The 18,514-nt window shown below is 31.2% G+C and overlaps 1 protein-coding gene across 1 annotated transcript in view; it reads right to left on the bottom strand.

Moving 5' to 3' along the window:
* The window catches only part of LOC139882427 (chlorophyll synthase, chloroplastic-like), a 186,322-nt gene extending 168,019 nt beyond the window's left edge, over nt 1–18,303 (bottom strand). The window contains 5 exon segments of the mRNA XM_071866751.1: nt 16,316–16,351; nt 16,354–16,402; nt 17,759–17,850; nt 18,056–18,106; nt 18,210–18,303. Coding sequence (XP_071722852.1) covers nt 16,316–16,351; nt 16,354–16,402; nt 17,759–17,850; nt 18,056–18,106; nt 18,210–18,303 — 322 coding nt within the window.
* Between the last annotated feature and the right edge of the window lie 211 nt (nt 18,304–18,514).

The raw sequence follows: 18,514 nt of genomic DNA, 5'->3' as shown, positions 1-18,514 counted from the left end.
TAGTCTTCGTTGGCGTTGCACATACGTTTTATGACCTTCTTCCATAAGGATTTTATGTGTGCAATACGAAGGACTTATTCCTTTAATATCATGAATCTTCCATGCAATGGCTGGTTTATTAGCTTTCAACACAGAAATGAGTTGTGATTTCTCATTTTCAGTAAGAGAAGACGATATTATTACAGGTAATTCAGATTCACCATGTAAATAAGCGTATTCTAAATGGTTTGGAAGTGGCTTTAACTCTAATTTCGGAGGTTCTTCTATCGATGATTTATATCGATATCTGTCTTCTTCTTTTAGCATTTGAATTTCTTCTGTTGTTGATTCATGTCCATTAGCTATAAGTGTAGCTAACATTTCAGCTTTATCAATTTGTTCTGTTCCTTCTCCTAAAGAACATTCTCCTGTTCCTTGTAATTCTGGAAATTCTTCTAACAATTCTGCATGTGCATCTATAGTTTGAATATAATAACATGTATCATCTACAGATTGCGGTTGTTGCATTGCTCTATCAACTGAAAAGGTAACACTCTCATCCTCTATACTTAGGGTCAATTTCTTACCAAACACGTCTATCATTGCTTTAGCTGTGTTTAAGAATGGTCTTCCTAATATGAGAGGAACTTGAGAATCTTCTTCCATGTCCAGACAACAAAATCTACTGGAAATACTAAAGTACCAACTTTAACTAGCATGTTCTCCATTATCCCTCTAGGATATTTTATTGATCGATCGGCTAGTTGTATGCTTATTCTTGTTGGTTTCAATTCTTCAAGGTCTAGTTTAGCGTATAGTGAATACGGCATTAAATTTATACTGGCACCTAAGTCTGCCAATGCTTCTATTGAACTAAGACTACCCAGAAAACATGGAATTATGAAACTTCCTGGATCAGATAATTTTTCTGGTATCTTATTCAACAGCACTGCTGAACAATTAGCATTCATGGTAACAGCTGAGAGTTCTTCCATTTTCTTTCTATTTGAGATTAGATCTTTCAAGAATTTAGCATATCTAGGCATTCCTGAAATCACATCAATGAAAGGAAGATTTACATTTATCTGTTTAAACATATCCAAGAATTTGGATTGCTCGGCTTCAAGTTTCTCTTTCTTCATTTTACTCGGGTAAGGAAGTGGTGGTTGGTATGGTTTAACATAAGGTTTAGCCTTAACTGTGTTATCTTCATTAACCTTCTCAACTACCGGTTCTTTTTCTTTATCTTGATCAGGTTGTGGTTCTTGTAGAGTAGGAATAGCTTCATCAGAAGTTACAGGTATTTCAGGTGGTTTAAGTGTTGTACCACTTCTTGTGGTAATGGCTTTAGCTGTTTCATTCCGGGGGTTAGCATTTGTATCACTAGGTAAACTTCCCAGTTTTCTTTCACCTATTAACCTTGCTAGGTTACTTACTTCTTGTTCCAGATTTTGAATAGAAGCTTGTTGATTTCTAAATGCTTGAGCATTTTGTTCATTAGTTTGTTTTTGAGATGTGAAAAACTGCGTTTGAGTTTCAACTAGCTTCGTCATCATATCTTCTAAATTCGGCTTTTTATCATCGATTTGTTGTAGTGGTTTGTTTTGAAAATTAGGTCTTTGCTGGTTGTAAGTATTATTGGATACTTGTTGATTGCTAGGACCTTGTTGGTTGTTGTATGGAATATTTCGGTTATAATTCTGGTTTTGATTGTAAATCGGTCTTGGCGGTTGATAATTATTCTGATAATTATTTCCAGGCCTTTGGTTTATGTATGAAATATTCTCTCTTTGTTCCATTGTTAATTCAATACTGAGACAATCTTTTGTCAAATGTGGTCCTCCACACTGCTCACAACTAATTCGTATTGAGTGAATATCTTTAGTCATCTTTTCCATTCGTCTCTCAACAGCATCTATCTTTGCGGAAATGGAATCTAAGTCATGGCTAGAATCGGCTCTAGCTGCTTTAGATGATCTAACGATATCTTTTTCTTGGTGCCACTCATGTGAGTGGGAAGCAGTGTTATCAATAATTTTGTAAGCATCAGTTTCGGTTTTCTTCATAATGGAACCACCAGCTGCTATATCTATGTCTTTCCTTGTAGTGATGTCGCATCCTTGGTAGAATATTTGTACTATTTGACAGGTGTCTAAACCATGTTGCGGACATCCTCTTAATAACTTTCCAAATCTTGTCCACGCCTCATATAGAGTTTCATTTGGCTTCTGTGTAAACGTAACAATTTCTGCTTGAAGTCTTACGGCTTTAGATGCCGGAAAGAATTGTTTAAGAAATTTTTCAACTAAAACATCCCATGTATCAATCGCCCCTTCAGGTAACGATTCCAACCAATCTTTGGCTTCTCCCTTTAAAGTCCAGGGAAATAACATGAGATATATCTGTTCATGTGACGACCCGGAAATTTTCGACCAAATTTAAACTTTAATCTTTCTTTTATTCCGACACGATAAGCAAAGTTTGTTAAATTAAATCTCAAGAATTTTAAACTGTGTTCATACATTCATTATAACCTCGACCAAATTCCGACGATTCACGAACCGTTATATATAAATAGATATGTATATGTATATATATATTATAACTTGAGAATATTAATAAAGTATTAAACGTATAATAATTTACACGAACGTATTTGTTTCAATATGATTTTCGACGAAATTAAAAAATATATATATTAAATGATTGAATTATTAGAAACATTGAATTATGATTACAAGTCTCTGTTGAGAGGTCCACTATGATTTGAGAAAATCTATTCCTCTTAACGATATTTAGAATAATTTGTAAAGCTATTTATAAATATAAAAAAGTGTCATTTGCGAAAGTTAGACAAAAGTTAGTGGAGAATTGGTTTCCATAATATTCTATTAATCTATTTTCAAACGTACAAAGACGTTTTCAGTTTAAAAAGAACTTTATTATTAAAACGTATATAACTTTTATAAATATCTAGAACTACTTTTGACAACTTATTACTTAACCAGTATGATAAAGATAACGATATTTATATTTTATTTTATTAAATATATATAACGATTTAAATTAATATTATATATATTTATTCGCGTATTATACGTATATAGTTTTATACTTTTACTATACTTTAACTTTACATTTACTTTACATTTACTTTTACTTTACTTTAACTTTAATAATTCACTTTAATAATTCATACTTTAATAATTCACTTTTATAATTCATACTTTAATAATTCACTTTAATAATTCACACTTTAATAATTCACTTTAATAATTCATACTTTAATAATTCACTTTAATAATTCACTTTAATAATTCATACTTTAATAATTCACTTTAATAATTCACTTTAATAATTCATACTTTAATAATTCACTTTAATAATTCACTTTAATAATTCATACTTTAATAATTCACTTTAATAATTCACTTTAATAATTCATACTTTAATAATTCAAAAATCTATTATAAATAGAATTGAATATGTTTCATTATTTCATAGAAACTTGAAAATATATTTCTCTAAACTCTCTCAATCGAATTACATATATATATTTTCTTTGTATTATTTCATGATATTATTAGTATACATAAAATACTACGATGGAGTTATACTCAGACGATTTCAAAATAAGTTTTCAAACGGGATAAAGCTAAGGAAATTATGTGTTATAGCTATGGAGGTTATGGGTATTGATCGAGAGTATTGCTCGTGAGTCAAACTAGTGTTTATCATCTCCGTTGCGTCTACGTACTTTTCCTGCAATATTGAATCTCAATATTGATACGTTCGTGAATCCAAGGCCAACATTGCACTTGTTCAATGACGTCATATGTATTTTTACTACAAAATACAGTATTGTGAGTTTCATTTGCTCCCTTTTATATATATTTTTGGGACTGAGAATACATGCGCTGTTTTTTTATAAATGTTTTACGAAATAGGCACAAGTACTAAAACTAATTCTACGTGGGTTTAAACCAGAAATATACTCTTAGCTTGGTAACATTAAACTACTTGTCTATGTACGGTAGGCGCGAATCCTAAAGATAGATCTATTGGGCCTGACAAACCCCATCCTGACTATGGGATGCTTTAGTACTTCGAGGTTATTGTAAACACACCTGATCTGGTGTACTTCAGAGGGTAAAACATGAACGTTAAGGCTTGTTACCGGGTGCCTACAATTTATAGAATAATTTTATACACTTGCGAGTGTACATATATTTATAAACGGAAATCTTGTGGTCTATTAATATATTGAAATGATTGTTATGATAAACCTATGAACTCACCAACCTTTTGGTTGACACTTTAAAGCATGTTTATTCTCAGGTATTAAAGAAATCTTCCGCCGTGCATTAGCTCATTTTAAGGATATTACTTGGAGTCATTCATGGCATATTTTGAAAGACGTTGCATTCAAGTCATTGAGTTCATCAAGATTATTATTAAGTCAATTATAGTTGGATGTATTATGAAATGGTGTGCATACCGTCAATTTCCGTTGTAAAGAAAGTTTGTCTTTTAAATACGAATGCAATGTTTGTAAAATGTATCTTATAGAGGTCAAATACCTCGCGATGTAATCAACTATTGTGAATCGTTTATAATGTATATGAACGAGTCATTTCAGTTGGTATCAGAGCGGTGGTCTTAGCGAACCAGGTCTGCATTAGTGTGTCTAACTGATAGTCGTTAGGATGCATTAGTGAGTCTGGACTTCGACCGTGTCTGCATGTCAAAAGTTTTGCTCATCATTTTTGTCGGAAATTATCTGCTTATCATTCTTAGTCTAGACACATCTTATTGCATTGATTGCATGAATAGTGTATAGACAAAATTCATATCTTAGCGTATCTGCAAATTCATATCTTAGCGTATCTGTTACTGTAAACTTTGCCTGACATTTTCCGTAAATTCCTCCGTAATCTACGAAACCTTTTGCTCTATATAATTAGAATACCACCTGATAGCCAGAAAATCATTTCATATCGAAAAATTCTTTATTCAATCGTACGAAATGGAATTCGTCATTAGTTCAAGTCCCTCGGATTCCGAAATGGAATCCCACTCAAGTTCCGAAAGCAGTGTGACCGGAATGGATCAACCAATTAGTCATCATCTATTCTGGATGAATTGGGGATGGGTTCGTAGCCTCCATAATCATTGGAGACAAGAAGAAGGTGATCCCTTCCATCCACCACATTGCCCTCTTGGCGAAGAACCTGAAGCACTTACCGGTGAACCTATTCGAAACACCATTTTCTCTCTCATTTCCAGAGTATCTCGTCATGATTATATACTACACCAAATTCTAGATCTTATTTATCCGCTCATTCGAACCGATAATCACCCCGTTGTAATAGAAGAAGTCAACGAGCTTCGCGCTTGGGTAGTGGCTTTGGAGAATATGGTGCAAAGGTTACAAACACCAGCAGCAGCACCAACAACATAACCAGTACCACCAGCAACATCAACAGTACCATTACCACCACCAACAACAACCGCATCGCAAACCTCAACTTCACAATCTGTCTCATGAGCATCGACGTCATACGCCCTGTAGATACTAAGGAATACCACAACGATGAAGTATTGATTCATAACTTCATTGGGAAAACATTCTATGACGATTATGTAATTTCTAAAGTTTAGAAATTATCTATCCTAGCCTTAACCATAAATTAAGTGAGTTTAATTTAATATTAACTCATTAAATCAATATTACATCTGAAGAAATATACACATATATTTCCATAAAGACTGTAATAAAATTCTTTTGTACAAAATATTAATTGTGACAATTTTTTTTAACGGGTAGGTAATACCCGAGAGATATATAAATTCACAATTAATATGTTACATTCTTCGAATCTGATTCAGCAAATCATCCATTATAGTCCCTACTTTCACAACAATATACATTCTTTTATAGAAATCAAAACAACCATACTCATTCAAAAATCTAATTACATATTCTGATTTTGAAATCGCCAAATTCAATTCAAGTTATAACCGGTATCATCACTCTTAGATTCTTACATCTTTCAAAGCTATACTTTAACTTCAAAACTGTGTTAGAACATCGTATGTATATTAACGATTATAATCAGTGTTCAAGCCCTTCGAAATACCTGAAGACACTTCAAATAATGAACAATCGAGATGATGATCCAACCACATGTTATCCACAGTTACGTACTTGAAAAACTCTTGAAACCAAAGTCATAATTTAACATGTATCCATGTCAGACCTTTTGGCATTTACTAGCTAAAATAACTTTTCAATCCCTTCTAAAAATAGACGGTTTTGTCACAGCTCCAGCAAACCAACTTCAATTGTTCAATCGACTAAGCCTTATTATAATGATTACCTCTTCATCAATATTACCGGGGAACCTGTCATATCTCGCCACATTAGCAGTAAACTTATTAATAACTTCATTGATCTTTGACTTTCCGAAAAATCTTTATATTTATCAAAACCCCATCATTTACTCATCTGCATCTTGTAACGAGAATTGCCATACGAATCATCGGAAATTAGCAATCAGTATTTTAAAATCTCGCAACATGTCTACGCCAACAATTATATGTGTCTATCTTCTGGACTTATATACTTTGAATGTGAAGTTTCTGAAAAACACCCTAAACTGCGAACTAGTTCTCGAAATACTGATGAAGCAGCAAAAACTATAAACGACCTTAACAGTAAAAAGTTTGATGATAAAGAGTAGTGTGTTGGCAAAGCTCAGAAAAAGAGAATATTTGGTACTGAAAAATACGGATTGAGCAAACCATGAAGAAGGCTGTGGATAAATCACAAGGACGAAATCTACCTTCAAAGAATCCAAATGATTTTTGTCTGCTGAAGTCATTATCTAATACCTTGCTCCTGACTCTAAACCCTTACGGACAATATTCTTCATCATCCTCTGATATTAGAAATTTTAAGATATCATCGTATCTTTCATTATAAATATCCTCCATATTTCTGAAGATATTTCCATAATTATTCTTATCTGAAATCATTTACCTCTTCGTGCTGTCTGTATTACATCATAAAAGAAACTATTTTAGTTTCTAAATTCTGAAACTTTCGAATTTAAAATAGGAATATTTTTGAAGTAGTGTTGTGAACTGAAGCATGAACTAGTATAATATAATGACACTTGATCAACGTGATTATATTACAGTAAGTCATGCTGAGTTTCTAAATGGAACGTGATGATTCACAGATCATAACGTCATCATGTGCTATGTTACACGACTCTTGTATTCTCTTTAACCTCTAAAATATCAAGAAAATATTTCTTGATGATTCGGCCTTTTTCGAGGTATTCTAGTAATTTGACAAGTCAAGATCGTGCCATTACAAATTCCTTCTTAGAACATTAACAATGTTCATTCCGAAATTCATATATGCGAATTCTGGACCATTACAAGCGGTGTTTAATCGCAAGAAGAAGAAACGAAAGGACAAAACTCTGAAATAGAAATTGGGGTATAAATCGCAGCAAATAAAAGAGAGTATTAATTGGGAATGACAATGATTATAGAAGAAGCAAGGACTTTGAAATATAAGGGAAGATATAAAACCCAACAACAACCCAGAAATCACAAACCGTATATATCAATGCATATAGCAATATAAAGACACGGGAGAACTAAAAACACTATAAAACCAAGAGTATAGTAGAAGTAAATAGATTCTTTCAGAGGCAGATGAAAAAGAAGAGTGACAGATATGAAAGTGAGGAGTATATCAAGAATCAGCACTGGATGAAGCATATTGACAAATACTTTAAAATATGAGTTGAGAAGGTGTAATATCCGACAGAGAAATCAAAATGGATTATCGCATTAATTCGAAGAGGATCATAATTTCCTTAATCGCCGAATAATCAAATCCAATATAGATTACAAAGATTTTCTTTTCGGAGATCAATCGTGATGACGTCAAAAGATACGACGAATCACTATTATCTTATTTCATTCATTTACGATAACTTCACTCACACGCTTCGAGTAATCGAATTATTTTATCCATTCTTCTTGAACATGATCAAACTCTATAACCGTTATAATAACATTCTCATTGTTAGTCATGACGACCTCTATCAAATTTCGGGGACGAAATTTCTTTAACGGGTAGGTACTGTGACGACCCGGAAATTTCCGACCAAATTTAAACTTTAATCTTTCTTTTATTCCGACACGATAAGCAAAGTTTGTTAAATTAAATCTCAAGAATTTTAAACTGTGTTCATACATTCATTATAACCTCGACCAAATTCCGACGATTCACGAACCGTTATATATAAATAGATATGTATATGTATATATATATATTATAACTTGAGAATATTAATAAAGTATTAAACGTATAATACTTTACACGAACGTATTTGTTTCAATATGATTTTCGACGAAATTAAAAAAAAATATATTAAATGATTGAATTATTAGAAACATTGAATTATGATTACAAGTCTCTGTTGAGAGGTCCACTATGATTTGAGAAAATCTATTCCTCTTAACGATATTTAGAATAATTTGTAAAGCTATTTATAAATAAAAAAAAGTGTCATTTGCGAAAGTTAGACAAAAGTTAGTGGAGAATTGGTTTCCATAATATTCTATTAATCTATTTTCAAACGTACAAAGACGTTTTCAGTTTAAAAAGAACTTTATTATTAAAACGTATATAACTTTTATAAATATCTAGAACTACTTTTGACAACTTATTACTTAACCAGTATGATAAACATAACGATATTTATATTTTATTTTATTAAATATATATAACGATTTAAATTAATATTATATATATTTATTCGCGTATTATACGTATATAGTTTTATACTTTTACTATACTTTAACTTTACCTTTACTTTACATTTACTTTTACTTTACTTTAACTTTAATAATTCACTTTAATAATTCATACTTTAATAATTCACTTTTATAATTCATACTTTAATAATTCACTTTAATAATTCACTTTAATAATTCATACTTTAATAATTCACTTTAATAATTCACTTTAATAATTCATACTTTAATAATTCACTTTAATAATTCACTTTAATAATTCATACTTTAATAATTCACTTTAATAATTCACTTTAATAATTCATACTTTAATAATTCACTTTAATAATTCACTTTAATAATTCATACTTTAATAATTCACTTTAATAATTCATAATTTAATAATTCAAAAATCTAATATAAATAGAATTGAATAGGTTTCATTATTTCATAGAAACTTGAAAATATATTTCTCTAAACTCTCTCATTCGAATTACATATATATATTTTCTTTGTATTATTTCATGATATTATTAGTATACATAAAATACTACGATGGAGTTATACTCAGACGATTTCAAAATAAGTTTTCAAACGGGATAAAGCTAAGGAAATTATGGGTTATAGCTATGGAGGTTATGGGTATTGATCGAGAGTATTGCTCGTGAGTCAAACTAGTGTTTATCATCTCCGTTGCGTCTACGTACTTTTCCTGCAATATTGAATCTCAATATTGATACGTTCGTGAATCCAAGGCCAACATTGCACTTATTCAATGACGTCATATGTATTTTTACTACAAAATACAGTATTGTGAGTTTCATTTGCTCCCTTTTATATATATTTTTGGGACTGAGAATACATGCGCTGTTTTTTTATAAATGTTTTACGAAATAGGCACAAGTACTAAAACTAATTCTACGTGGGTTTAAACCAGAAATATACCCTTAGCTTGGTAACATTAAACTACTTGTCTATGTACGGTAGGCGCGAATCCTAAAGATAGATCTATTGGGCCTGACAAACCCCATCCTGACTATGGGATGCTTTAGTACTTCGAGGTTATTTTAAACACACCTGATCTGGTGTACTTCAGAGGGTAAAACATGAACGTTAAGGCTTGTTACCGGGTGCCTACAATTTATAGAATAATTTTATACACTTGCGAGTGTACATATATTTATAAACGGAAATCTTGTGGTCTATTAATATATTGAAATGATTGTTATGATAAACCTATGAACTCACCAACCTTTTGGTTGACACTTTAAAGCATGTTTATTCTCAGGTATTAAAGAAATCTTCCGCCGTGCATTAGCTCATTTTAAGGATATTACTTGGAGTCATTCATGGCATATTTTGAAAGACGTTGCATTCAAGTCATTGAGTTCATCAAGATTATTATTAAGTCAATTATAGTTGGATGTATTATGAAATGGTGTGCATACCGTCAATTTCCGTTGTAAAGAAAGTTTGTCTTTTAAAAACGAATGCAATGTTTGTAAAATGTATCTTATAGAGGTCAAATACCTCGCGATGTAATCAACTATTGTGAATCGTTTATAATGTATATGAACGAGTCATTTCAGTTCATCCTCCACTTCTCGGATTTTAAATAGTGTGCAGATCCTATTAAAGGTACGAAGATGTTCATTTGGATCTTCCTTCGGCGCACCACTAAATTGGCATTGATTAGTCACCATGTGTAGAATTTGTCCTTTGATTTCATAATCTGGCGCATTAATGTCTGGATGAGTAATTGCGTGACCTTGGCCAGTGCGTTTAGCTCTCATTCGGTCTTCCATACTTAAAGGTTCCAGATTCTCCATAATTGAATTTGTTGAATCGGAATCACTAGAGGATTCTGATTTAATGGTTCGTTCCTCAACAATCTCTGTTTGAATGATTGGTGGTTCCGGAGGAAAATTTAATGGTTCAGGATCTACGAATCGTCCTTGAATATTCTCCGGATTCTCAATTGTGAGGCCGGGTTCAAAAAATGGATTATCGGAAATTTGAACTGGAGTACTTGGTCGACTGGATGACGATTCTAAAGAAAAATCAACGGCGATAATATTTGCTAAATGTCTTGATCTAGTTACAGGTGGTGAACGTACAAAAGGTGGTGAACGTCTTGCTCGGTGCATTCACTGAATATCCTATTAGTTTTTTTAAAAAGGAAAGAAAAATTATAATAAGTTATCCAATTAATAGACTTTTCTGATTTTGCCCACGTTTCGAATAGCCAAAAGATGCAGCAGAGGGGCAGGATTCGTTTGGTCTCAATATAATTGAGGACTGTTTGGCTCCAATAATCCGGTCCACATACAAATCCAACTATTACTACGAACCAGAAAATTTTGATGTCTATCAATTTAACCACTTAAAATAAATTTTCGTAATTTTAAGAAATTTAGATAAGAAGTAGAATAAAAATCTATGTCCTAAAACTAGAATAGCGAGAAATAAGAAAGAAAAAGAGTTCGTCGAAAAAGGTCGAAAAAGAAAAATGGTTGAAAAATAAAAGGTGACGAAAAAATAAAAGAAACTTATAACACTTAAAAACACTTGACTAACCTAACCTTATTACTACAACTAACTTAAAATTATAATCGCAAATTGAGATTACTAATTGGAATGATAATTGATACATAGGTAAAAGTCGTCTAAAAATATTAAAGCTTACAGGAAAAACTAAATCCCAAATGGAAATAACTTAAAAAGAAACTAAAACTTAAAAAGGCGTCGCAAAATTCTAAAGTACCTAAATCTTAGTCTAAAGAAAAAGGACTTAAGGAATTTTACGGCAAAGCCTAAAAATCTAGAAGTAAAAATAACTATGGCAAAAACTAAGTTTAAAACTAAATATGAGCTAAAAATACAAATATTACGCTAAAACAATTAAAAAGGGACAAAATATAAAAATATACAAAAAGTTGTAAAAATTACAATTTTTATAAAAATATTATTTTTATATTATTTATTTTATAAAACTATTAATTTTACAATTTAATTAACTAAATAAACTAAATATACAAAATAATAATAAAAACTAAAAACTAATTAAAAACTATAAACCTAATTAGGGTTTTAATTAAAAATTAATAATAATAATTACTCCGTAATAAATGCTGATTAGGGTTCTGTCAGGCGCGTCAGAGAGAATTTCGCGAGTTGCGGTGTTCCAAGCAGCAAACTCCGCGAGTCGCGGGGTTCCAAATTTCAACTCAGGTACAGTTTAAAATTCGACGCTTTTTTTTATATTTTTTTCTGTTTTCTGTTTTAAAATCTAAAATATTTATATAATAAAAAAAATATCTTAAAAATAGATTTATATATGTTTTTTTTCGGTTTTTTTGTTTTTATGTTATAAATAAAAACAAAATACTTAAATAAAACTTATATTTTTATAAAATAAAAATAAAGACACTTTATAAAACTTAAATATTTAACAAAATCTTAAAAATATATAAATTTTTGTTTTTTTTCTTTTTATATTTTCGAATATTTAAAACGTATTTTTACAAAAGTGAATTTTAATAAAAGTAAACTAAAAATAAAAATCTTTTTTTTTTATATTTAGCGTTGCGCTTTCGGCGTTTAAGCTTCCCCGGCAGCGGCGCCAAAAATAACTTGATGTCGTACGAGGTGTATATAAAATAGCTTTATATTTTACAAGGAAATACTATTAAATACGATACAATTTTACACAAGATATTTATTTATTTATAGAATGGATATACTTAAACCTTGCTACAACACTTATAGGCAGTGTACCTAATCGTACAGTAGTGTAGTTTTCAGTAAGTCCGGTTCGTTCCACAGGAAAAATCTTTAAACAAAGCTTAACACTATATTAGTTTACTTTTATAAAAATACAAATATATATATATAAGTAATATTATTATTATAAAGGGGAATTTTTACCATTTAATGACCGGTTTGTCGATTTTAAAACTTTAGTCGCAGTTAAAACCAAATGTAAAATATTAAAAATAAATACAAGACTTAAATTAAAGCGTAAAGTAAATAACGATAATGAAATTGCGATAAATAAAAGTGCGATAAAATAAACTTGCGATAATTAAAAAGTACGAAAATTAAATTGCAATTAAATACAATAACAATAAATAAAATGCGATAATTAGAAGTGCAATTAAATATAAAATAAAGGAAATAAAATATGAAATAAAAGAATTATGCTTATTTAAACTTCCGTAATCATGATGTTTGACGTGTTGATTTTAGTTTTATGCCCATGGGTTAATTGTCCTTTGTCCTAGATTATTTAATATGTCCGTCTGGTTTTTGTCCATAACAGTCCATCAGTCATAAATATAAAGTGCGAGTGTCCTCGTCAAATTATTCTTATACCCGAAGTTAAATATTCCAACTAATTGGGGACTTAAACTGTAACAAGATTTTAATACTTTGTTTAATAATTACACCAGGATGTCGACTGAGTGTAACTCAAGGTTTTAATATTTTGTTATCAATTATACCAAGTGTCCTTGTACATAATTTCACCCCTATTTTAATTATTCTAGTGGCTATTAATCCATTCCCGTGTCCGGTAAAATGAACGATTATTCGTACATATAAATACCCCGCCCATCGTGTCCGATCGAGTGTATATGGTAATTTATAGGGACACCCAATTGTAAATCTTTATATTAACATTAACAAACTATCATTTAGTTAAACAATTATAAAGCCCATTAATAGCCCATAGTCTAATTTCCACAAGTGTCGTTCTTTTGTCCAAACCCCAATTATGGTACAAAGCCCAATTACCCAATTTTAGTAATTAGCCCAACATCATGATTACTTCGGATTAAATAAGCATAATAATAACTTAGCTACGAGACATTAAATTAAAAAGGTTGAACATAACTTACAATGATTAAAAATAGCGTAGCGTTACACGGATAGAATTTCGACTTACACCCTTACAACATTTGCTAACATACCCTTATTATTAGGATTTAAAATTAAAATTAAAATATAAATTATATATATATATATATATATTTACGTATATATTGAGAGAGAGATAGATTATGGATCATGAAAATGATCAGAATTCGTTTGCTTTTATAGGAATTTTCGTTCAGGTAATCTCCGCGACTCGCGGTACATTTGGCCTTCGCTCATTCATCCTTGGCTCTTTGTTTGCCGACGATTTTAAATATTAATATAATATATATATAATTTTTAAGAATTATTTATATATTATATTATATTCATGTGCATAGTTGACTTGTAATTTTTAGTCCGTTGCGTCGAGCGTTGAGAGTTGACTCTGGTCCCGGTTCCGGATTTTCGAACGTCCTTGCGTACAATTTAATATCTTGTACTTTACGTTTTGAATCTTGTACTCTTGTAATTTCGAGACGTTTCTTATCAATAATTGGAACCTCTTTGATTGTATTTTGTACTTTTGAGCTTTTTGGTCGTTTGCGTTTTTAATTCGTCGAATCTGTCTTTTGTCTTTACCTTTTAATATTTAAACGAATATCACTTGTAAATAGAACAATTGCAACTAAAAGCTTGTCTTTCTTGAGGAATAATGCTATGAAATATATGTTCGTTTTTAGCATTATCAGAAACCTTTAGGTTAACGATCTTGTTGAATGTTGTTAACCCATTGTTTATTATAACAAATGAGATGTTAAATTGTTATATTATCATGATATTGTGATATATAATATATCTTAGTATGATATATATACAGTTAAATGTCGTTACAACGATAATCGTTACATATATGTCTCGTTTCGAAATCATTAAGTTAGTAGTCTTATTTTTACATATGTATTTCATTGTTAATACACTTAATAATATATTTACTTATCATTTAACATAATTAACCAAGTGTATCAATATCTTAATATGATTCATATGTACCTAGTAAGACGTTGTTATAACGATAATCGTTATATATATATCGTTTTCGAGTTTCTTAAATTAATAGTCTCATCTTTATGTATATAACTCATTGTTAAAATACCTAATGAGATACATACTCATAATAAAATCATGTTAACTATATATATAACCATATATATGTCATCGTATAGTTTTTACAAGTTTTAACGTTCGTGAATCACCGGTCAACTTGGGTGGTCAATTGTCTATATGAAACCTATTTCAATTAATCAAGTCTTAACAAGTTTGATTGCTTAACATGTTGGAAACACTTAATCATGTAAATAACAATTTCATTTAATATATATATATATATAAACATGAAAAAGTTCGGGTCACTACAGGATGGCGTCTTAACACGTCGACACTTCATCAGTTAACTTCTTGGAGTGGCATCTTAGCACATCGATACTTCACTCCGGGTGGCGTCTTAACACATCGACACTTCACCCGTCATATTACTTTGAGTGGTGTCTTAGCACATCGACACTTCACTCGTCACGTGAAATATGGTGTCTTAGCACATCGACACTTCACATCTCACGCTACAACAAATAAATACATTATATACCTACGCATATAATTATTCCACTCACCTTAACACGTCGGTGATGATTACACTTCCGTACTCTTCAAAGCAAAGTACCTAATACATTACGCACATATATCAATCATACATTCAAGTTGGTCAACCAACTTATTCGCCATACAAGTGCCATTTGGCCCATAGTGCAAACATGACCCATTTGCACCATTCATTCTAACACTAGGTCGGGATTTTGTCAAACCCTTACTAACGATTCAATTATGGTCTTAAAACACTTTTCAACACAAAGTTATCTCACTTCGCACCCATTAACCCACTTAGGCCACCAAAGACACATGTGACCCATTTCAAGGTTAACACACCCATTTGGGTCACTATCATACCCAAATACACCCATTCACTTTAAACTCTAAGTGTGCTAGTGATTTACTATCATTTAAGACCCATATACACCATTTAACATTTTCAAACCCTAGGTTAGTCATCTTTGGGTCCTCATGACCCAAACTTACCCAAAAACCTACAAAACTCTAACAATTGATTTTTATGTTTATCTTTACCACAAACCCTAACCCTTAAACAATCAAAACAAGGAAATCAAGGTTAAGACTTACCACTACAACCAAAATGTAGCTAGGGACTAGATGAACAACTTTAGAACTCGCACTTAGACCCGATTCGACCTTCTTCTTCCTTGATTTGAGCTCTCTCACTCTAGAAACCCTTTTCTCTCTCTAAATTGAATTGGAAGTGGTGTGGTTGTTGAAAATGGAGTAAATGATGCTCCAAAACTGATTTAGGGCCTTAAATTCGGTCCCCATGTGAATTTACTACTTTGCCCTCTTTAAAATATCCAAAAACAGACAGCTGGCCCGCCAGACCATTTGGACGGCGTCCAATAGTCTGGACGGCGTCCAGCCCTTCACACTGGGATGGCGTCACACCATTTTGGACGGCGTCCCAAACAACTGAGAGAAACTGGATCTTACATTATATTATATTATATATCAAAAATTAAGTAAATTGAAAAGTTGTTATAACCAGAAGCAGCAGCTCCACATACGACACCCCAAATAACGGAGGTCAAGTAACTGGCTTTGTCAGTTGAACACGGATCTTCCATATATCCTGTACCGGACACAAAAACAAATGTCGTTAAGATCAAAAAAAAAAAGTTATTACATCGTTTATAATTACATGAATGTGTAGCAAACGCCTCTAGATTCACAACTTTATAAAGTTAATACAATAAGTAAACCACTTATTACTATATTTTCCCATATATTTACTCATTGTATTCATATAGTAGGAACACTTCTATGACAGAATAATTCACATTCATGGACTAGTTCTCTAAGTGCAACTAGCGGGGCCCAATTGCTATGCACATACATTCAAACAGATAGTACATTGAACCCCTTTAGATGGTACCATGTTTTACTGTAAAATTTCTAGGACCTTATGCTTACATGATAAAAAAAAGGACTTGTAAGAACTATCAACAATTACTTAAAACTAGAATTTGACCCACACGCAGTAGGTGATGAACCCATTAACCAATAGGTTGTGAGTTCAAGTCTCATTGAAGACTCTTTGTATATATGTGTACACTGGTAGGATCAAGGGGGAAGTAACCAATCGGGGGGAAGCAAAATTTTTTTTTTTTTCGTTTTTTGAAAAAACTTTGTTCACGCACATTATAGATTGGATGAAAATATGAACATTTAATAAAGACACTTTATGATAAATGTTTTTATGTTGGCGGAAAAACGCTCGAAGAAGTAATATATAACAATTATCGTGTTTTTCGAGCGTATGTTGAGGTTTTAGATATTAGGGTTATAGGGTTTAGGGTTTAGATTTAGGGTTTAGATTTAGGATTTAGATTGAGTTTTTAACACGAACGGTTTAGAGTTTAGGGTTTTGGGTTTTGGGTTTAGGGACTAAACCCAAAACACCAAACCCTAAACCCTAAACTCTAAATCGGGATAAATTTTACTTCACAAAACATGAAGGAAAAAAAAAAAAACAAAAAACAAAACGTTAACATTCTTCACGATCAATATTATCTTGAATGTTATTTTTGTCGATTGTTTTCCTGCCTAAATAATAACATTCATCACGAAGAGTCTTTTTTAAATGTTCATATTTTCGTGTGATCTTGATGCCTGAAAGAAAAAAAATTCCAGAAAAAAAGGAATTTTTTTTTTTTGCTTCCCCCGCTTCCCCCGATTGGTTACTTCCCCATCGATCCTGCCCCTATGTGTACATATATATGTATGTATATGTGTGCGGTTTGCATATACTGGTGAGATAAAAGACAGATTGAAAGGTTGCTGTTTCAAAATTAAATAAAAATTTGTTAAGTGGGAAAGCCATGTCTAGTTGATTGGTAAATGGTAACTTTGATAATATAGATGATAACCAAAAGATAACAATTCATAACAGAGGAAACATAAAAGAGATTGGAATAAGAAACTTAACAGTTTCTTGCTTAGCCCCTTTAATCCCAAGAATTTGATTAAAACCTGATCCACTTGCAGCCGGTGCTTTCTCTGGTGTTTTTGCTTTCACCCCTACATTATCAAAAAACAGTTAATCACCCAAAAAAAGAATTGTCTTTATATTAGGAAGAAAAAAAAAATGATACAGTAATAAACATTAGAACAAAAAGGTATAAATTACACATGAACTGTAAAATATAAAAAAATAAATAGATAACAAAATAAGTGTGGCATTAACTAAGAAAAATAATTGAAGTGACTTCTACCTAATGCTCACCTTCATTTGCATGTGTCTCCGTTGCTTTGATTGTTAATGTTAGCCTTCTACCTAGAATAATTAATTAAATGATAACTTAAACAAATTACAGGAATAGAAAATTAAAGTAATTAATTTAATGTTGACAAATTTTGAAGATTGAGCTTACAAGGACGAGAAAGAGAAATGGGTGTTGGTAATGGTAGAGTAGAATTGGGTTTAATGGAAGGAGAAAGAGTATTGAGCAAAGAAGACGCCATGGTAGCCATTTAACAAGCTATGGAGAGAAAGAGATAACAGAATTTTATTGATTCTTATTTTTTGTTTATAAATTTCAATTCAGTTCAACTCAACTTTTTTTATTAATGGGTCTGTTTGTTTGTTCAACTCAATTTATTGGTTTATTAATCTCCTCTGTATAGTTGTACCTGTACCAACTTGTGACTAGTAGGAGTGTAATCTCTTTAGGCAATGAAATCA

Source organism: Rutidosis leptorrhynchoides, chromosome 1 (assembly GCF_046630445.1).
Source record: "Rutidosis leptorrhynchoides isolate AG116_Rl617_1_P2 chromosome 1, CSIRO_AGI_Rlap_v1, whole genome shotgun sequence".
NCBI lineage: Eukaryota > Viridiplantae > Streptophyta > Magnoliopsida > Asterales > Asteraceae > Rutidosis > Rutidosis leptorrhynchoides.
The sequence above is the reverse complement of the archived record's forward strand: the minus strand, read 5'-3'. Positions and strand labels throughout refer to the sequence as shown.